The 17,075-nt window shown below is 42.9% G+C and overlaps 1 protein-coding gene across 1 annotated transcript in view; it reads right to left on the bottom strand.

Annotated features, from left to right (window-relative positions):
* The window catches only part of LOC132402229 (protein Smaug homolog 1-like), a 121,186-nt gene that overhangs the window by 62,619 nt on the left and 41,492 nt on the right, over nt 1–17,075 (bottom strand). Inside the window, exon 2 of the mRNA XM_059984995.1 lies at nt 14,418–14,933. Coding sequence (XP_059840978.1) covers nt 14,418–14,933 — 516 coding nt within the window. The remainder of the gene's footprint in view (nt 1–14,417; nt 14,934–17,075) is intronic.

The following is a 17,075-nucleotide window of genomic DNA, read 5'->3' as shown; positions in this document are numbered from 1 at the left end:
TAAACCTGATTCTGATACTGACTACAACAGCAATGGTGGCACTTTAAGTTTTTACTTAGAAGTATTTGATTTGGGGTGCTCTGTTTGCAATCACTCAAGTGTAAATTATCAATTTTTTTGTACATATGTAAAATTGTCTGTTAATAAAATCCCATGTTTAATACCAAGATAGAATAAGGAAATAATTTTCTACAGAAATGAAACATCAAATATTAAATCTATACTTTTTCCAGTTAATCAATGTTCAAATTGAAACCTCACCATGCCAAGGTAGTTTTCTAGAACAAGTTTTCAGACTTTAAAGGAGGTTATGCTGTGACTCAAAAGAGGTAAAATGCTCATTTTGCTTTTTAAAACGTTGACAAACTTCCAAAGATGTGTAGTGGATTTTATATTGAGTGGCTGTATTACAGCCTGGTATGGAAACACCAGTGAACTCGAGTGGAAAATTGTATAAAAGTAAGTGATACAGCCCATCATGGGTAAAGCCCTCCCAACCATTGAGCACATCTACATAAATGCTGTTGCAGGAAAGCAGCATCCATCATCAGAGATCGCCACCACTTGTGCTCTCTTCTCACTGCTGCCATGAGGTAGAAGATACAGGAGCTTCAGGATTCACCCCAATAGGTTCAGGAACAGTTACTATCCCTGACCATCAAGCTCTTGAACAAAACAGTATAACTACACTCACTTACTCCATCATTCATATGTTTACGACAACCAATGATCTCACTTTAAGGACTCTTTATTTTATTATCTCATGTTCTTGGGTTGTATATAGCGATGAACAGATTGTGATTGTCTATTATTGAGGTTTAGATGAAGACCAGACCACATTTTATGAATAATTAATTCAGAAAACTAGGTAACTGCAAAGGGTTCACAAACTTTTTCTTGCTTCAACAAATTCAACAAAATACTTTGAAGTTTGGGGTTGGGCAAAAAGGGCATGACCACAGCTTTTCAGTGGATCTGCTACTTCAGTACTGCGTGCCTCCACTGAATTCCTGACTACCCCCAATTTAATAGTAAATGTCTTTCCCACTCCTAGCCAAAAATAGCCACACTACTCAAAAACAGCAGCTGAACAATTTCCCAACCAGTAGAAATGTAAACGCTCCATAATAAAAACTAACAAGTAGAGCTTTTCTGTGCTTTGCAAGGATTTAAATTTAGCTATGTAACTGTATTTGCTGACAGGTTTGTTTTTTTTGAGGTACATATGGTTTTCTTTGTTTTGTGGTTGCCTGGAGAAGACAAATCTTGGAGTTGAATACTGCATATATACTTTCTTAATAAATGTATCTTGAACTTTCATTTACAACTCTCTGGAGCAATTCAGCAGGCCAGGCAGCATCCATGGAAAGGAATAAGCAGTTGACGTTTCAGGCTGAAACCCTTCAAAGGGACCAAGAAGAAAGATCTGGCTTCTTTTCCCTTTCTTTCCAGTCCTGATGAAGGGTCACAGCCTGACACAGTGACTGTTTATTCCCTTCCATAGATGCTGCCTTAACCTGCTGAGTTCCTCCAGCATTTTGTGTGCGTTGCTCTAGATTTCCAACAAATGCAGAATCTCATGTTCAGCATTTTCATTTTTATAATTAACCAATTGCCTCTGAAAGGAAGTATTTCCTAGCAATAATATCTAACTACTAGGTATTATTTGAGACCATGGTATATTAAACAATCTTAAAGCACCAGACATTTTATTTGAAAGTTGCAAACAAAAGTTTGGAAAGACATCACTAACTTTTATAAATGTAAGTACATAGCAAAGTCACATTCTTTACAAAAACCCAGTTAGTGAAAACAGCTGGACATGACAAAGTCTATTGCATCAGGCACAGCTAGTCAGAAGAATCATTAAAATTGGTCATATTTGAGATGGACATTAAAATCTCCAGATGAGATTACCGTGCCCAGAATTGCTTGTCTGTTACCTTCACGGTTCCCTGGCAAGACTGATTTATTTTAAAAACAAACTACATCCACCTGGTATATATTTGCTTTAGATAAGATTGCAATCTAGTATAGCTTTTAGTGAACTGCAGAGAAGTATTAAGAGTGTTCATTCATCCTGTCTTCTAATCCCAGCAAAATCTAAAAATGTGCTTATGACACAACTGTTGTTGGCAGAATTTCAGATGGTAATAAGGAGCCATACAGGAGTGGGATAGATCAGCTGGTTGAGTGATGTCACAGCAACAACCTTGCACTCAACATCAGTAAGACCAAGAAATTGTGGATTTCAGGAAGGAGAAGTTGAGGAAACATACACCAATCCTCACAGAGGAATCAGCAGAGAAAAGGGCAAACGGTTTCAAGATCTTGGGTGTTAACATCTTGAGGATCTATCTTGGGTGCAACATATTGAAGGAATTAGAAATAATGCACACCAGTGGCTATATTTCATCAGAAGTTTGAGGAGGCTTGGTATGTTACCAAAAACCGACAAATTTGTACAGATGTACAGTGGAGAGCATTCTAACTGGTTGCATCACCGTCAGGTACAGTATGGAGTGGCTACTGCATAGGATTGGAAAAAGCTGCAGAATCTTGTAAACATGGCCAGCTCTATCATGGGCACTGGCTTCCCCAGCAAGAAGGTCACCTTAAAAAGAACAGCATTCATCATAAAGGACCCCCATCATCCAGGACATGCCCTCTTCTCATTGCTACCATCAGGAAGGAGGTACAGGAGCCTGAAGGCACACACTCAACGATTTGGGAACAGCTTCTTCCCGTTTGCCGTCAGAATGAACACAGAAGCCATTACAATTTATTTATATCTTTATACACTACTTATTTTTATATAACTATTTCTTATAGAAAGATAGGGTTTCTTTAAAAAGTCATATAGAAACATAGAAAACCTACAGCACAATACAGGCCCTTCGCCCCACAAGATTGTGCCAAACATGTTCCACCTTAGAAATTACTGGACTTACCTATGGCCCTCTATTTTTCTAAGCTCCATGTACCTACCCAGAAGTCTCTTAAAAGACCCTATCGTATCCACCTCCACCACTGTTGCCAGCAGCCCATTCCACACACTCACCACCCTCTGAGTAAAAAAAAAACTTACCCCTGACATCTCCTCTGTACCTACTCCCCAGCACCTTAAGCCTGTGTCCTCTTGTGGCAACCATTTCAGCACTGGGGAAAAACCCTCTGACTATCCACACAATCAATGCCTCTTATCATCTATACACCTCTATCAGGTCACCTCTCATCCTCCATCACTCCAAGGAGAAAATGCTGTGTTCACTCAACCTATTCTCATAAGGCATGCTCCCCAATCCAGGCAACATCCTTGTAAATCTCCTCTGCATCCTTTCTATGGCTTCCACATCCTTCTGTAGAGAGGAGACCAGAACTGAGCACAATACTCCAAGTGGGGTCTGACCAGGGTCCTATATAGCTGCAACATTACCTCTTGGCTCCTAAATTCAATTCCACGATTGATGAAGGCCAATACACTGTATGCTTTCTTAACCACAGAATCAACCTGCGCAGCTGCTTTGAGTGTCTTATGGACTCCGACCCCAACCAAGATCCCTCTGTTCCTCCACACTGCCAAGAGTCTTACCATTAATACTATATTCTGCCATCATATTTGACCTACCAAAATGAACATCTCACACTTATCTGGGTTGAACTCTATCAGCCACTTCTCAGCCCAGTTTTGCATCCTATCAATGTCCCACTGTAAGCTTTGACAACCCTCCACATTATCTATAACACCTCCAACCTTTGTGTCATCAGCAAACTTACTAACCCATCCCTCCACTTCCTCATCCAGGTCATTTATAAAAATCACTAAGAGTAAAGATCACAGAACAGATCCCTGAGGCACACCACTGCTGACCGATCTCCATGCAGAATATGACCCGTCTACAACCATTCTTTGCCTTCTGTGGGCAAGCCAGTTCTGGATCCACAAAGCAATGTCCACTTGGATCCCATGCCTCCTTACTTTCTCAATAAGCTTTGTATGGGGTACCTTATCAAATGCTTTGCTGAAATCCGTATACAGTCGGCCCTCCTTATCCGCAAGTTCAACCAACTGCAAATCAAGAAGACCCAGAAGTGCTCTTCTAGCACTTGTTGTTCAAGCATGTACAGACTTTTTTTTCTTGTCATTATTCCCTAAACAATGCAGTATAACAACTATTTTACATAGCATTAACATTGTATTAGGTATTATAAGTAATCTAGAGATGATTTAAAGTATAGGGGAGGATGTGCGTGGGTTATCATGGATCAGGATTTAAAAAAATCCAAAGTTCTCTTACTAAGTCGGAACAGGTACATCCGGTATTATTTAGCATCAGTTAGTCAAATGTTTGTCTTAGTATATAGTATATATTTTACCTCTCTATGCATATAAAACACTTAAGAACGTATGTTTCAGCGCCGGGCTCGGGAACAAAAGTTCCCGAGTTTGATCCAGTGACAGACCTCTTCCGAGTGCATTCTCCACCTATGCTGGGTTGATGTGGAGGATCAAAAACTCAAAACCCCAAAATCCAATAATTAAACCACTGCGTTGCTTAGTAATAATTGTAGCTTTTATCAGGGCAGGGCCTTTCTCACTTTATCCTTTAAAATTGTTCTGATCGTTGACCGACGTAGCCTAATGCTTTTCCAATGACCAATGGCATTTCACCTCTTTCGGATCGCTTTATAATTTCCACTTTATTTTCAATCGTGTTCGTGCTTATTTTCATGAACAAAAGTACTGTGGATTCAGAGCTCCACCACCGGATCCTAATTCCCACCACACTGAGACAGGTTAAATAAGGTCCACCGGATAGACGGGTTGAATAAGGGACTTGAGCGTCCGCGCTTTTTGGTCTCCGTGAGGGGTCCTGGAACCAATCCCTTGCTGATAAGGAGGGCCGACTGTACACTACATCTACTGCTCTTCCTTCATTAATGTGTTTAGTCACATCCTCAAAAAATTCATTCAGGCTCATAAGGCACGACCTGCCCTTGCAAAGCCATTCTGACTATTCCTAATCATATTATACCTCTCCAAATGTTCATAAATCCTGCCTCTCAGGATCTTCATCAACTTACCAACCACTGAGGTAAAGCTCACTGGTCTATAATTTACTGGGCTATTGCTATTGCCTTTCTTGAATAAAGGAGTAACATCCGCAACCCTCCAATCCTTCGGAATTTCTCCCGTCCCCATGATGATGCAAAGATCATCGCCAGGGGTTCAGCAATCACCTCCCTCGCCTCCCACAGTAGCCTGGGGTACATCTTATCTGGTCCCGGTGACTTATTCAACTTGATACTTTCCAAAAGCTCCAGCACATCCTCTTTCTTAATATCTACATGTTCAAGCTTTTCAGTCTGCTACAAGTCATCACTACAATCACCAAGATCCTTTTCGATAGTGAATACTGAAGTATTCATTAAGTACCTCTGCTATTTCCTCTGGTTCCATACACATTTTCCTACTGTCACACTTGATAGGTCCTATTCTTTCACGTCTTATCCTCTTGCTCTTCACATACTTGTAGAATGCCTTGGGGTTTTCATTAATCCTGCCCACCGAGGCCTTCTCATGGCCCCTTCTGGCTCTCCTAATTTCCTTCTTAAGCTCCTTCCTATTAGCCTTATAATCTTCTAGATCTCTAACATTACCGAGCTCTCTGGACCTTTTGTAAGCTTTTCTTTTCTTCTTGACTGGATTTATTACAGCCTTTGTACAACACGGTTCCTGTACCCTACCATAACTTCCCTGTCTCATTGGAATGTACCTATGCAGAACTCCACACAAATATCCCTTGAACATTTGCCACATTTCTTCCGTACTTTTCTCTGAGAACATCTGTTTCCAATTTGAGCCTCCAATTTCCTGCCTGATAGCCTCATAATTCCCCTTATTCCAATTAAACGCTTTTCTAACTTGTCTGTTCCTATCTCTCTCCATTATTGCATTGTACTGCTGTTGCAAAATAACAAATTTCATGACATATGCCAATGATATTAAACCTGATGTTGATTACATCTTATCTGACGAGTCAGTCAGGAACATGTTGTTGAAGAGAGTTTACCAATGAAGTGGACAAATTCTCAACTAGAGATGAGCTTTATTTGTCACATGTACTTCGAAACATGCAGTGAAATGCATTGATTGTGTCATCAACCAACTCAGTGCAAGTTTGCTGGGGGCAACTTGCAAGTGCCACAAAGTACAGCAAAGAATCAGTCAGGACCTTCAGATCATCTAATCCATACTGAGCTGTTATTCTGCCAAGCCCCATCAATCCTCACGTGGACTACTGCCCTCCATACCCATCCCATCTATGCACTTATCCAAACATCTCTTAAATGTCACAAGCATGTTGCTTCTGATGCCAAAATAGTGTGCCCACAATTATGAACCCCAACTTTTACATTGGTAGAACGTGGGAAGAAAATGGGAACATTGGAAGAAACCCACTCAGTTACAGGGAGAAGATACAAACCCCTTTAGAGGCAGTGGCAGGAATTGAACCCTAATCTTACAGCTGGCACTATAAAGTATTATGCTGACTGCTATGCCATATCATCCCTAGGGAAGGACACAATGGATGAATTACTTTCCAGAATAAAAAGCTGAAGAGGGGAGAAACAATGGATAACAAACACACATGCATTGTCACTCTGTAGAATATCTGTACTTAATAAACACAAAGTACTAAGCTCCGCATACATTAGTACTGAAATAGACCATTTGCTCCATGCTAGATATTTCACTACACTATTGATACTGCCCTCAGCCGCATCTCCCCCATTTCCTGAACACCCACTCTCAGCCCATCTTCCTGCCACCTTAACAGTTACAGAGTTACCTTACCTACCACCCAATGAGTTTCTGCATCTAACACATTATCCTCTGCAATTTCCACCATCTTGAAAGGATCCTATCACTAAACGTATCTCTGCTACCCAACCCTCACTCTCCCAGCTTTCTGCAGGGATTATTCCCTCTGTGATTCCTTTGTCCACTCATCCCTCCCCACTAATCTCTCTCCCAGTACTTAACCCTGCAAGCAGCTTAAGTGTGACCTGCCCATTCACCTCCATTCAGGGCCCCAAACAGTCCTTCAAGGTGAGGCAACATTTCACATGCGAAGCTACTGAAATCATCTATTGTGCTCCCAATGTGGCCCCCTTTACATCAATGAAACCATTTGTAAATTGCTTCATCGAGCACCTCTGTTCCAACCACCAGAAGTGGAACTTCCTGGTAGCCAAACATTTTAATTCCAATTCCCACTCCAACATTTCAGTCCTCTTGTGTCGTGGTGAGGCCACCCTCTGGATGGAGGTGCAACAACTTATATTGTCTGGGTACCCTCCAATCTGATGGCATGAATATCAAATCCTCCTTCCAGTAACAAAAAACTCCCCCCCCCCATCTTCTGTTCCCCACTGTCCTTTCACTTCTCACCAGCCTATCACCTCCCCCAATGCCCCTCCTCCTTCCCTTTCTCTTATGTCCACTCTCCACTCCTATCAGATTCCTTTATCATTTCTACTCATCTGGCTTCACCTATTATCTTCTAGCTACCCTTCCCCTCCCCCACAATTTTATTCTGGTAACTCCCCCCCCCACCCCCCACTTCCTTCTCAGTCCTGAAGAAGGGTTTCAGCTCAAAACATCAACTGTTTATTCATCTCCATAGATGCTGCCTGACTGGATAAGTTCCGCCAGCGTTTTGTGGTTCTGTTGCTAATGTTACCCTGGATAGCTAGTGATAAGGGAAGACAGCAGGAAAACTATTGAATCTGTGCTCCAGAACGCCTGCGTCGATGATGACTAAGTAGTATGAGCATACAGAAACTAATCTGACGGTAGGTGGTCCTCTCATATGTACCTTTAATCTTTATACTTCAAATGGTGGTAAGATAATTTATCATCAAAATAACTTGGTTTATAATAGCACAGGACAATAAAGATTTTGCTTCCTGAATACTTTTGGGTGTATCTTATGGATCTTGGGCTACTGAAGTTTTGCACTTTGGAAGGAAAAACCAAGGTAGAACATAAAAGGTAAACGGTAGGGCAATGAGGAGTGCAGTAGAACAGAGGGATCTGGGAATACTGATACAAAATTCCCTAAATGTGGTGTCACAGGTAGATAGGGTAGTCAAGAGAGCTTTTGGTACACTGACCTTTATAAATCAAAGTATTGAGTATAAGAGTTGGAATGTTTTGGTGAGGTTGTACAAGGCATTAGTGAAGCTGAATTTGGAGTATTGTGTGCAGTTTTGGTCACTGAATTACAGGAAAGATATCAATAAGGTTGAAAGAGTCCAGAGAAAGGTTGAATAGGTTAGGACTTTATTCCCTGGAGCGTAGAAGAATGAGGGGAGATTTGTTAGAGGTATATAAAATTATGATGGGTATAGATAGACTGAATGCAAGCAGACTTTTTCCACTGAGGCTAGGGGAGAAAAAAAAGAGGACATGGGTTAAGGATGAAGGAGGAAAAGTTTAAAGGGAACATTGGGGGGGGGCTTCTTCACACAGAGTGTTGTGGGAGTGTGGAATGAGCTGCCAAATGAAGTGGTAAATGCAGGCTCACTTTTAACATTTTAAGCAAAACTTGGACAGGTACATGGATGAGAGGTGTATGGAGGGATATGGTTCAGGTGCAGGTCGGTGGGACTACGTAGAAAAATGGTTTGGCACAGCCAAGAAGGGCCAAAAGGCCTGTTACTGTGCTGTAATGTTCTATAGTTCTATGATCATGAAAATCACCATGAAATTTCCCTATCACGCACCTTTTTTTTGAAATCACCTATTGTTGTTCTTTCAATTCATAATTCAAACCAAGATTAAGGAAGGCAAACACGAGGAAATCTGCAGATGCCGGAAATTCAAGCAACACAGCAAGCCAGGCAGCATCTATAGGAAGAAGCACTGTCGACATTTTGGCCCAAGACCCTTCGTCAGGATTAACCGAAAGGAAAGATAGATTTGAAAGTAGGAGGGGGAAGGGGTGGGGGAAATGCAAAATGATAGAAGAAGACCGGAGGGGGTGGGATGAAGCTAAGAGCTGGAAAGGTGATTGGTGAAAGTGATACAGAGCCGGAGAAGGGAAAGGATCATGGGACGGGAAGCCTAGAGAGAAAGTGTGGGGGGGGGGGGGTAAGCACCAGAGGGAGATGGAGAACAGGCAGAGTGATGGGCAGAGAGAGAGAAAAAAAACAACTAAATATGTCAGGGATGGGGTAAGAAGGGGAAGAGGGGTATTAATAGAGATTAGAGAAGTCAATGTTCATGCCATCAGGTTGGAGGAGTTGTTCCTCCAACCTGAGTGTGGCTTCATCTTGACAGTAGAGGAGGCCATGGATAGACATATCAGAATGGGAATGGGACATGGAATTAAAATGTGTGGCCACTGGGAGATCCTGCTTTCTCTGGCGGACCGAGCGTAGGTGTTCAGAGAAATGGTCTCCCAGCCTGCATCGGGACTCACCGATATATAAAAGGCCACACCGGGAGCACTGGATGCAGCATACCACACCAGCCGACTCACAGGTGAAGTGTCGCCTCACCTGGAAGGACTGTCTGGGGCCCTGAATGGTGGTGAGGGAGGAAGTGTAAGGGCAGGTGTAGCACTTGTTCCACTTACAAGGATAAGTGCCAGGAGGGAGATTGGTATGGAGGGATGGGGGGGAACGAACGGACTCAATCGCGTAGGGAACGATCCCTGTGGAAAGCAGAGGTGGGGGGAGGGAAAGATGAGCTTGGTAATGGGATCCTGTTGGAGGTGGCGGAAGTTACAGAGAATTATACATTGGTCCTGGAGGCTGGTGGGGTGGTAGGTGAGGACAAGGGGAACCCTATCCCGAGTGGGGTGGTGGGTGGATGGGATGAGGGCAGATGTGCGGGAAATGGGAGAGAAGCGTTTGAGAGCAGAGTTGATGGCGGAAGAAGGGAAGCCTCTTTGTTTAAAAAAGGAAGACATCTTCATCCTGGAATGAAAAGCCTCATCCTGAGAGCAGATGTGGCGGAGACGAAGGAATTGTGAGAAGGGGATAGAATATTTGCAAGAGATAGGGTGGGAAGAGTAATAGTCCAGGTAGCTGTGAGAGTCTGTAGGCTTATAGTAGATATCAGTAGATAGGCCGTCTCCAGAGATGGAGACAGAAAGAACAAGAAAGGGGAGGGAGGTGTCAGAAATGGACCAGGTAAATTTGAGGGCAGGGTGAAAGTTGGAGGCAAAGTTAGTGAAGTCAACGAGCTCAGCATGCATGCAGGAGGCAGCGCCAATGCAGTCGTCAATGAAGCGAAGGAAAAGAGAGGGATGGATACCAATATAGGCTTGGAACATGGACTGTTCCAAAGCCAACAAAAAGGCAGGCATAGCTGGGACCCATGCGGGTGCCCATGGCTACACCTTTGGTTTGGAGGAAGTGGGAGGAGCCAAAGGAGAAATTATTGAGAGTAAGAACTAATTCCGCTAGACGGAGGAGAGTGGTGGTAGAGGGGAATCAGTTAGGTCTAGAATCCAAAAAGAAGCGGAGAGCTTTGAGACCTTCCTGGTGGGGGATGGAGGTATATAGGGACTGGACATCCATGGTGAAAACAAGATGGTGGGGGCCATGGAACTTAAAATCATTCAAAAAATTCAAAGTGTGAGAAGTGTCACGACCGTAGGCGGGAAAGGTTTGAACAAGGGGGGATAAAACAGTGTCGAGGTATGCAGAAATAAGTTCGGTGGGGCAGGAGCAAGCTGAGACAATAAGTCTACCTGGACAGGCAGGTTTGTGGATCTTGGGTAGGAGGTAGAAACAGGAAGTACGGGGTGTGGGTACTATGAGGTTGGTGGCAGTGGATGGGATATCGCCAGAGCTGATAAGGTTGGTGATGGTATAGGAGACAGTGGCCTGGTGCTCCTTAGTGGGGTCATGATCAAGGGGTAAATATGAAGAGGTATCAGCCAGTTGTTGCTGTGCCTCAGCCAGGTAGAAGTCAGTACACCAGACTACAAACAGCGGTTTTATAGTGAGGTTGGGATTGATGCGGAGGGAGTGGAGAGCAGAGCGTTTGGAAGGAATGAGGTTGGAATTTGGAACATGGTATGGTGAAGTCAAGACGGTTGATGTCCTCTCAGCAATTAGCAATAAAGAGATCCAGAGCAGGCAGAAGACCAGAGCGGGGTGTCCATGAAGAGGAAGAGTGTTGAAGACAGGAGAAGGGGTCATCGGTGGGGGTGGGAGAGTCCTTATTGAAGAAGTAAGCTCGGAGATGGAGCCGGGGGAAGAAGAGTTCAGCATCATGGTGTACATGGAACTCGCTGAGGTGTGGGTGAAGGAGGCCCTTACTGAGGACAGAGCGCTCTGTCTCAGAGAGTTGAAGGTCAGAGGGAATGGTAAAGACCTGGCACGGGAAGCAAGGAAGGCATTTTTGTTGGTCCACAAATCAAATCGGTCATCAATGAGAGGCAATTTGAAGAACCTCAAGTGGGACCGGAAAATATCGCATGGAGGCATTTAAGGATGTTGTTGAAAATTTTCTTGGCAACTACAAACTATGTGCAGCTGGTTGACAACATGTTTCAAGCATACAAAATCATGATGTGCAAAATGTCACTAGATTCATTTTCTGCATTCCCATTTAGACTTCTTCCCTGTCAATCTTGGTGCTCTTCACGAGCATGGTGAAAGGTTTCACCAGGTCATTGCAGTAGTCATGGAGAAACTGTATCAGGGCAACTGGAATTCATCAATGTTGTCTGATTATTGTTGGACATTTAAGCGATAAGCCTCAGACACCCAGTATGAACAAAAATAACCAACAAAAGATTTTAGCTTTGTTGTAGCTATCGCAAAGCCTCAGCACCATTATGAAATTAAACACATTATATTCAATAAAAGTTAATTCCTTGTTTCTCCAAATTCCTACTTGTTACAAGTAGTTTGAAATTATATTTATGTTTAGCTTCAAGTGGACTATCAAAAACAGAAAAAAGTTCCGAGGAAGCAACATTTCAAAAAATAATTTTATTGTCTAATGTAGTCAGTGACCTTACAAACAATAAGCTACAATATTTGTGACTCTTTACTTATGAAGTACACGACATAAAAATTAAATAATGGCCTGTCCACAGCAAAAATAAAATGGCAGGCAGATGTCAGCAGTCACTTCCTATTACAGCATTTCTTAAGAAGGGAGCAACCACTACACCCCACCCCCCCCCCGAGGGGCCACACTCGTTGCATAAACGAGGAGTCATTACATCCCAGACTAATCGGAACTGGGCTGCTGCCAATAAAACATCTGACAGTGACACCTGACCGTATCCGACCAAAGTCCATCGGTTTCACATTCACAGACAGGCCTGAAATGTATAATTTCATTTGATTGCATGAAGGAGAAAAAAAAACAGCTGTTGGTTTGTACTGCATTCAGACATTTTTGTCCTTGTCTATATATAGACTGACGCCACAGGCATGGTTGGGTACTGAATGTTCTTTGTAGCTTTTATAACGCACATGTTTTCTATTATACAACATCTGCAACAGACATTGAGATGTTTTAATGTTATTTTCTCCCTCCTTTTGAAATCACCCCTCCTCAGCAAGAAGGTGGATGATGGAGATGCTTTCACACCTCTGCTACTGCCACGCTAAAACTAACATCAAATACATCATTCTGGGGTGATTTTCTAGACTGTTTATCTTTCCAAGGAAGTTCCGCTCTGCCTTTCTCTCCCCTCCCCCCCCAATACAGATGATGTAGCCAAGTTCAGAAATGTGTGGTGCAAATTCCTAACCTATTTTGACTCTGTTAGCTCAGTGCACTGCCTAAATATTTCTACTGCTAAAATATCCCAGAGGAGGAACTGATGGAACAAGAGCACAGTTCTTAAAATCATGGCACCGCTGTCAGACATTTCTAGTTTTCTGTTACTCTTCACAAACAGGCTGGTTTGAGATTATTCAAGCCACGCAAACACACCAGTTTTCCTTGTTTCTAAAAGGCACTGACTGCTTTACTGAGGTTCTTTCTCCCTGCAGAACTTGCCTATTTCTTTGAGTGAGTCAAGGTAGTACTGACAGACTTGGACCATAAGTTACAGGTACAGAACTAGACCATTTGGCCCATTGCGTCTGCTCTACCATTTCATCATGACTGATCCATTTCCCTCTCAAGCCCAATCTCCCCACAACCTTTCATGCCCCGGCTAATTAAGAATCTATCAACCTCTGCCTTAAATATACCCAATGACTTGGCTCCAAAGCCACCTGTGGCAGCGAATTCCACAGATTTACCACTCTGTGGCTGAAGGAATTACTCCTCATCTCTGTTCTAAATGGACATCCCTTTATTCAGAATTTGTGCCCTTTGGTCTTAGAATCCCCACCATTAAAAAAACATCCTCTCCACATCCACCCTATCGAGGACTTTCAACATTCACTAAGTTTCAATGACATACCCCCTCATTCTTGAATTCCAGTGAGTACAGACCTAAAGCTATCAAACACTCCTCATATGATAAGCCTTTCAATCCTGGAATCATTTTTATGAACCTCCTTTGAACTCTCTTCAATGTTAGTACATCCTTTCTTAGATAACGGACCCAAAAGTACTCACAATACTCCAAGTGAGGCCTTAACGACGCCTTATTAATGCTGAGGCCTCAGCATTAGATCTTTGCTTTGATATCTTAGTCCCCTTGAAATGAATGCTAACATTACATTTGCCTTCCTCCCTGACTCAACCTGCAAATTAACTCGAGGGAATCCTGCACATGGACAAGTCGACTCGCACTTGCTTCAGGACCGGCCTATTAGGACAGCACTTGTACAAGACATTAATACATAGGAGCAGAATTGGGCCATTCAGCCCATTGATTCTCTTGTCATCCCATCATGGCTGATTTATTACCCCTCTCCTGTCTTCTCCCTGCAACCATGAAGCCCTTACTAATTAAGAACCTGTCAAACTACTGTTTTAAATATTTCTATGAAATAGGTGCAAAGTTCACATTTATCAACTAGTACTCAAAATAACAAGTTTATTGTAACAAATTTTATTTATTTATTGAGTTACAGCATGGAATGGCCCCATCTGAGGCTTCAAGCCACACCGCCCAGCAATCCCCCAATTTAACCCCAGGCTAATCACTGGACAGTTTACAATTAACCTATCAACCTAGTATGTCTTTGGACTGCGGAAGGAAACCGGAACATCCGGAGGAAACCCACAAGCTCACAGAGAAAACATACTAACTCCTCACAGGCAGCAGCAGGAATTGAACACGTATCGCCTGTACTGTAAAGAGTTGTGCTAATCACTACATTACCATGCCACAATGCTGGCAACATTGATTTACGGGGAATTGGGCACAACACTTCTTTGTTTAAAAAGTTCAATCATTAAATGTCAACCTTACCTGCACTAGTATTGCTTCCAATGTTGTTGATTGCAGATGGCACTGACACAGACGTATGCAGAGGCAAATGCCCATTCTCACAGGTCATTGGCTTGTCCTGCCAGGCAGGAACAGTCACACACATGCCACTGTCTGCTCGGTTCTGCCACTCATTCAGCTTGTCCTCAACATTCTGTCTTTGATTTTGGTTGTACGCTCCTGTGTAGATAGAGTCTGCCCGCCCAACACCCGATGAGCTGTAGTTGCTTGACATGTGCTCCTCCAGGTGAGTTAGCCATAAGGCCAGGGAACTCCGGTCGTCCAGCGAGGTGGCAGGATGAATTAGTGCATAGGACAGGAGCTGCCTACTCTCTTCTATGAACAGGTTGCTATCGATTGAGTAAGCCAGCACCTTTTGCAGCAGCTTCATGTACTCAGACTTTGCTTCTACATTCCCAGGCTGAAGTAGAGGAAGATGGGAAAGCAGCTGTAGAACAACCTTCTCCTTAGGGTCTTGATGCCATTGACTGATGAAAGCTGTAAAAAATAAAATAAAATGTAGTTACTTAACTTTCCGGAAATAAAACACTTCCTATCAAGTTTACTCTTTTACTCGCCTTCAGATATACCGTACAATCATTTCAGTTACAGCTACAGTGGAGTAGGCCCAGTACATCCCTGGAGAGTAAAGCCTTCCAAACCATTGAGCACATCGACATGAATTGCTACCATAGGAAAGTAGCAGTCATTATCAGAGAACACCTCCACCCAGGCCATGCTCTCTTCTCACTGCTGCCATCAGATAGAAGGTACAAGAGCCTCAGGACTCACACCATCAGATTCCAGAACAGTTGCCACCCCACACCATCAGGCTCTTGAACAAAGGGGATAACTATACTCACTTGCTCCATCACTGAGATGTTTCCACCACCAAACATCTCACTTTAAAGACTCTTTATCTCATTATCTCAAGTTCTTGTTATTTATTGCTATTTATTTATATTTGCATTTGCACAGTTACTGTCTTCTACACTCTGGATGATCTTTCATTGATCCTGTTATAGTTACTATTCTATAGATTTGTTGTGCATGACCACAGGAAAATGAATCTCAGGGTATGGTGACATACATGTACCTTAATAATAACATTTACTTTGACTTTGAGTAATTACCCTACAACCATCAAGTGCCTGAAACGGCATGGATAACTCCACTCACCTCAATGCTAAACTGACTCCATAACCTCTGGACTCACTTTTACTCTTAGTATTATTTACCTTTTTTATTATTGCCACAACTTTTGAACATTGTTTTGTCAGTCTGTTACTTAGTTATTTCATAAATTCTATTGTATTCCTTTATTTTCCTGTAAACACTTGCAAAATAATGAATCTCAAGGTAGTATATAGCTATAGATATGTATTTTGAACTTTGAAATACATTGTCCATGTGAGTGATCATAGGTCAGTGGTTACAATGTGAACTCAAACTTTCATCCTGTTGAGGGAAAGGTTATTGTTGAGGGGAAAATTGACAGATAAATGTTGAGCTTTGCGGCATTGCACATCAACAATCACGAGGTTTAAAAAAAATTACTGAGATACTGCGCGGAATACACCTTTCTGGCCCTTAGAGCTACAATCCCCCCAATTTAATCCTAGTCTAATCATGAGACAACTTACACTGACTTGCCAACCAGTAAAACTTAGGACTGCGGGAGGAAACCATGCGATCACGGGGAGAACATACAAAACCATTACAGGCCATGACAGTAATTGAACCCAGGTCACTGGTACTGTAAAGCATTGTGCTGACCACTGTGCTACCGTGTTAGTTCAAGGGGTAAAAAGGGCTCAGAAGTAGTGAACATAGGAGGCATGTGTCTCAAGGCCCTTCAACTTGCTCATTGTATTAGATGTACCCTAAATATATCTGTGCAAAAACCTAATTGCTGGAGGGATTTAGAGGTAGCATTGGTGGAGGCAGAGATTGTTGATGTTTCACATTGGGACACTGTATCAGGATTGAGTGTATAGAAGAGATAGGATCCAGGTCAGGAAAGATTGATAAAGACAAATGAGAGAAAGGGAGAGGTGGAGACAGTGCCAGAAGCTGGGTGGTGATTGGTCAGACAGCACAAAACAGTTGCAGAATGTTGAATCTGATAAGAAAGGAAGGCAATGAGTGAAATGAGATTAGAGGGACGGTGGTGAAGAGTGTGAGTAAAAGGTAGTTCGTCATTTCTGCCAGCTACGATGCAATGCCACCAGTTGTATCTTCCTCTCCCCGCCCTTTCCCAGGGACATGACTCCTTGGTTTTGTCATCACTCCACACTCCTCCCTTCTTGCCCCAGGCACTTTCACTTACAACTGTAGGAGGTTTAAGCCACCACAAACTTAAACCAGGGGTTCCCAACCTTTCTTATGCCATGGACCATCTTTTCAATTGAGGCATAGATTTATATGGGCCTCCTCTAATCTTGTAGATTAGATTCAGTGCTCTTGATTTACCCTTCTCTACATCGATGAGACCAAGTGCAAACTGGGTGAATAAACTCAGCAGGTCAAGCAGCATCCGTTGAAAGGAGCAGTCAATGTTTCAGGCCGAGACCCTTCGTCAGGACTAAACAAGGAGGGGGCAGGGGCCCTATAAAGAAGGTGGGGAGAGGGTGGAATGTG

This window comes from Hypanus sabinus, chromosome 11 (genome assembly GCF_030144855.1).
Source record: "Hypanus sabinus isolate sHypSab1 chromosome 11, sHypSab1.hap1, whole genome shotgun sequence".
Classification (NCBI taxonomy): domain Eukaryota; kingdom Metazoa; phylum Chordata; class Chondrichthyes; order Myliobatiformes; family Dasyatidae; genus Hypanus; species Hypanus sabinus.
Note: the sequence above shows the minus strand (reverse complement) of the source record. Positions and strands in the feature narration are given on the sequence as shown.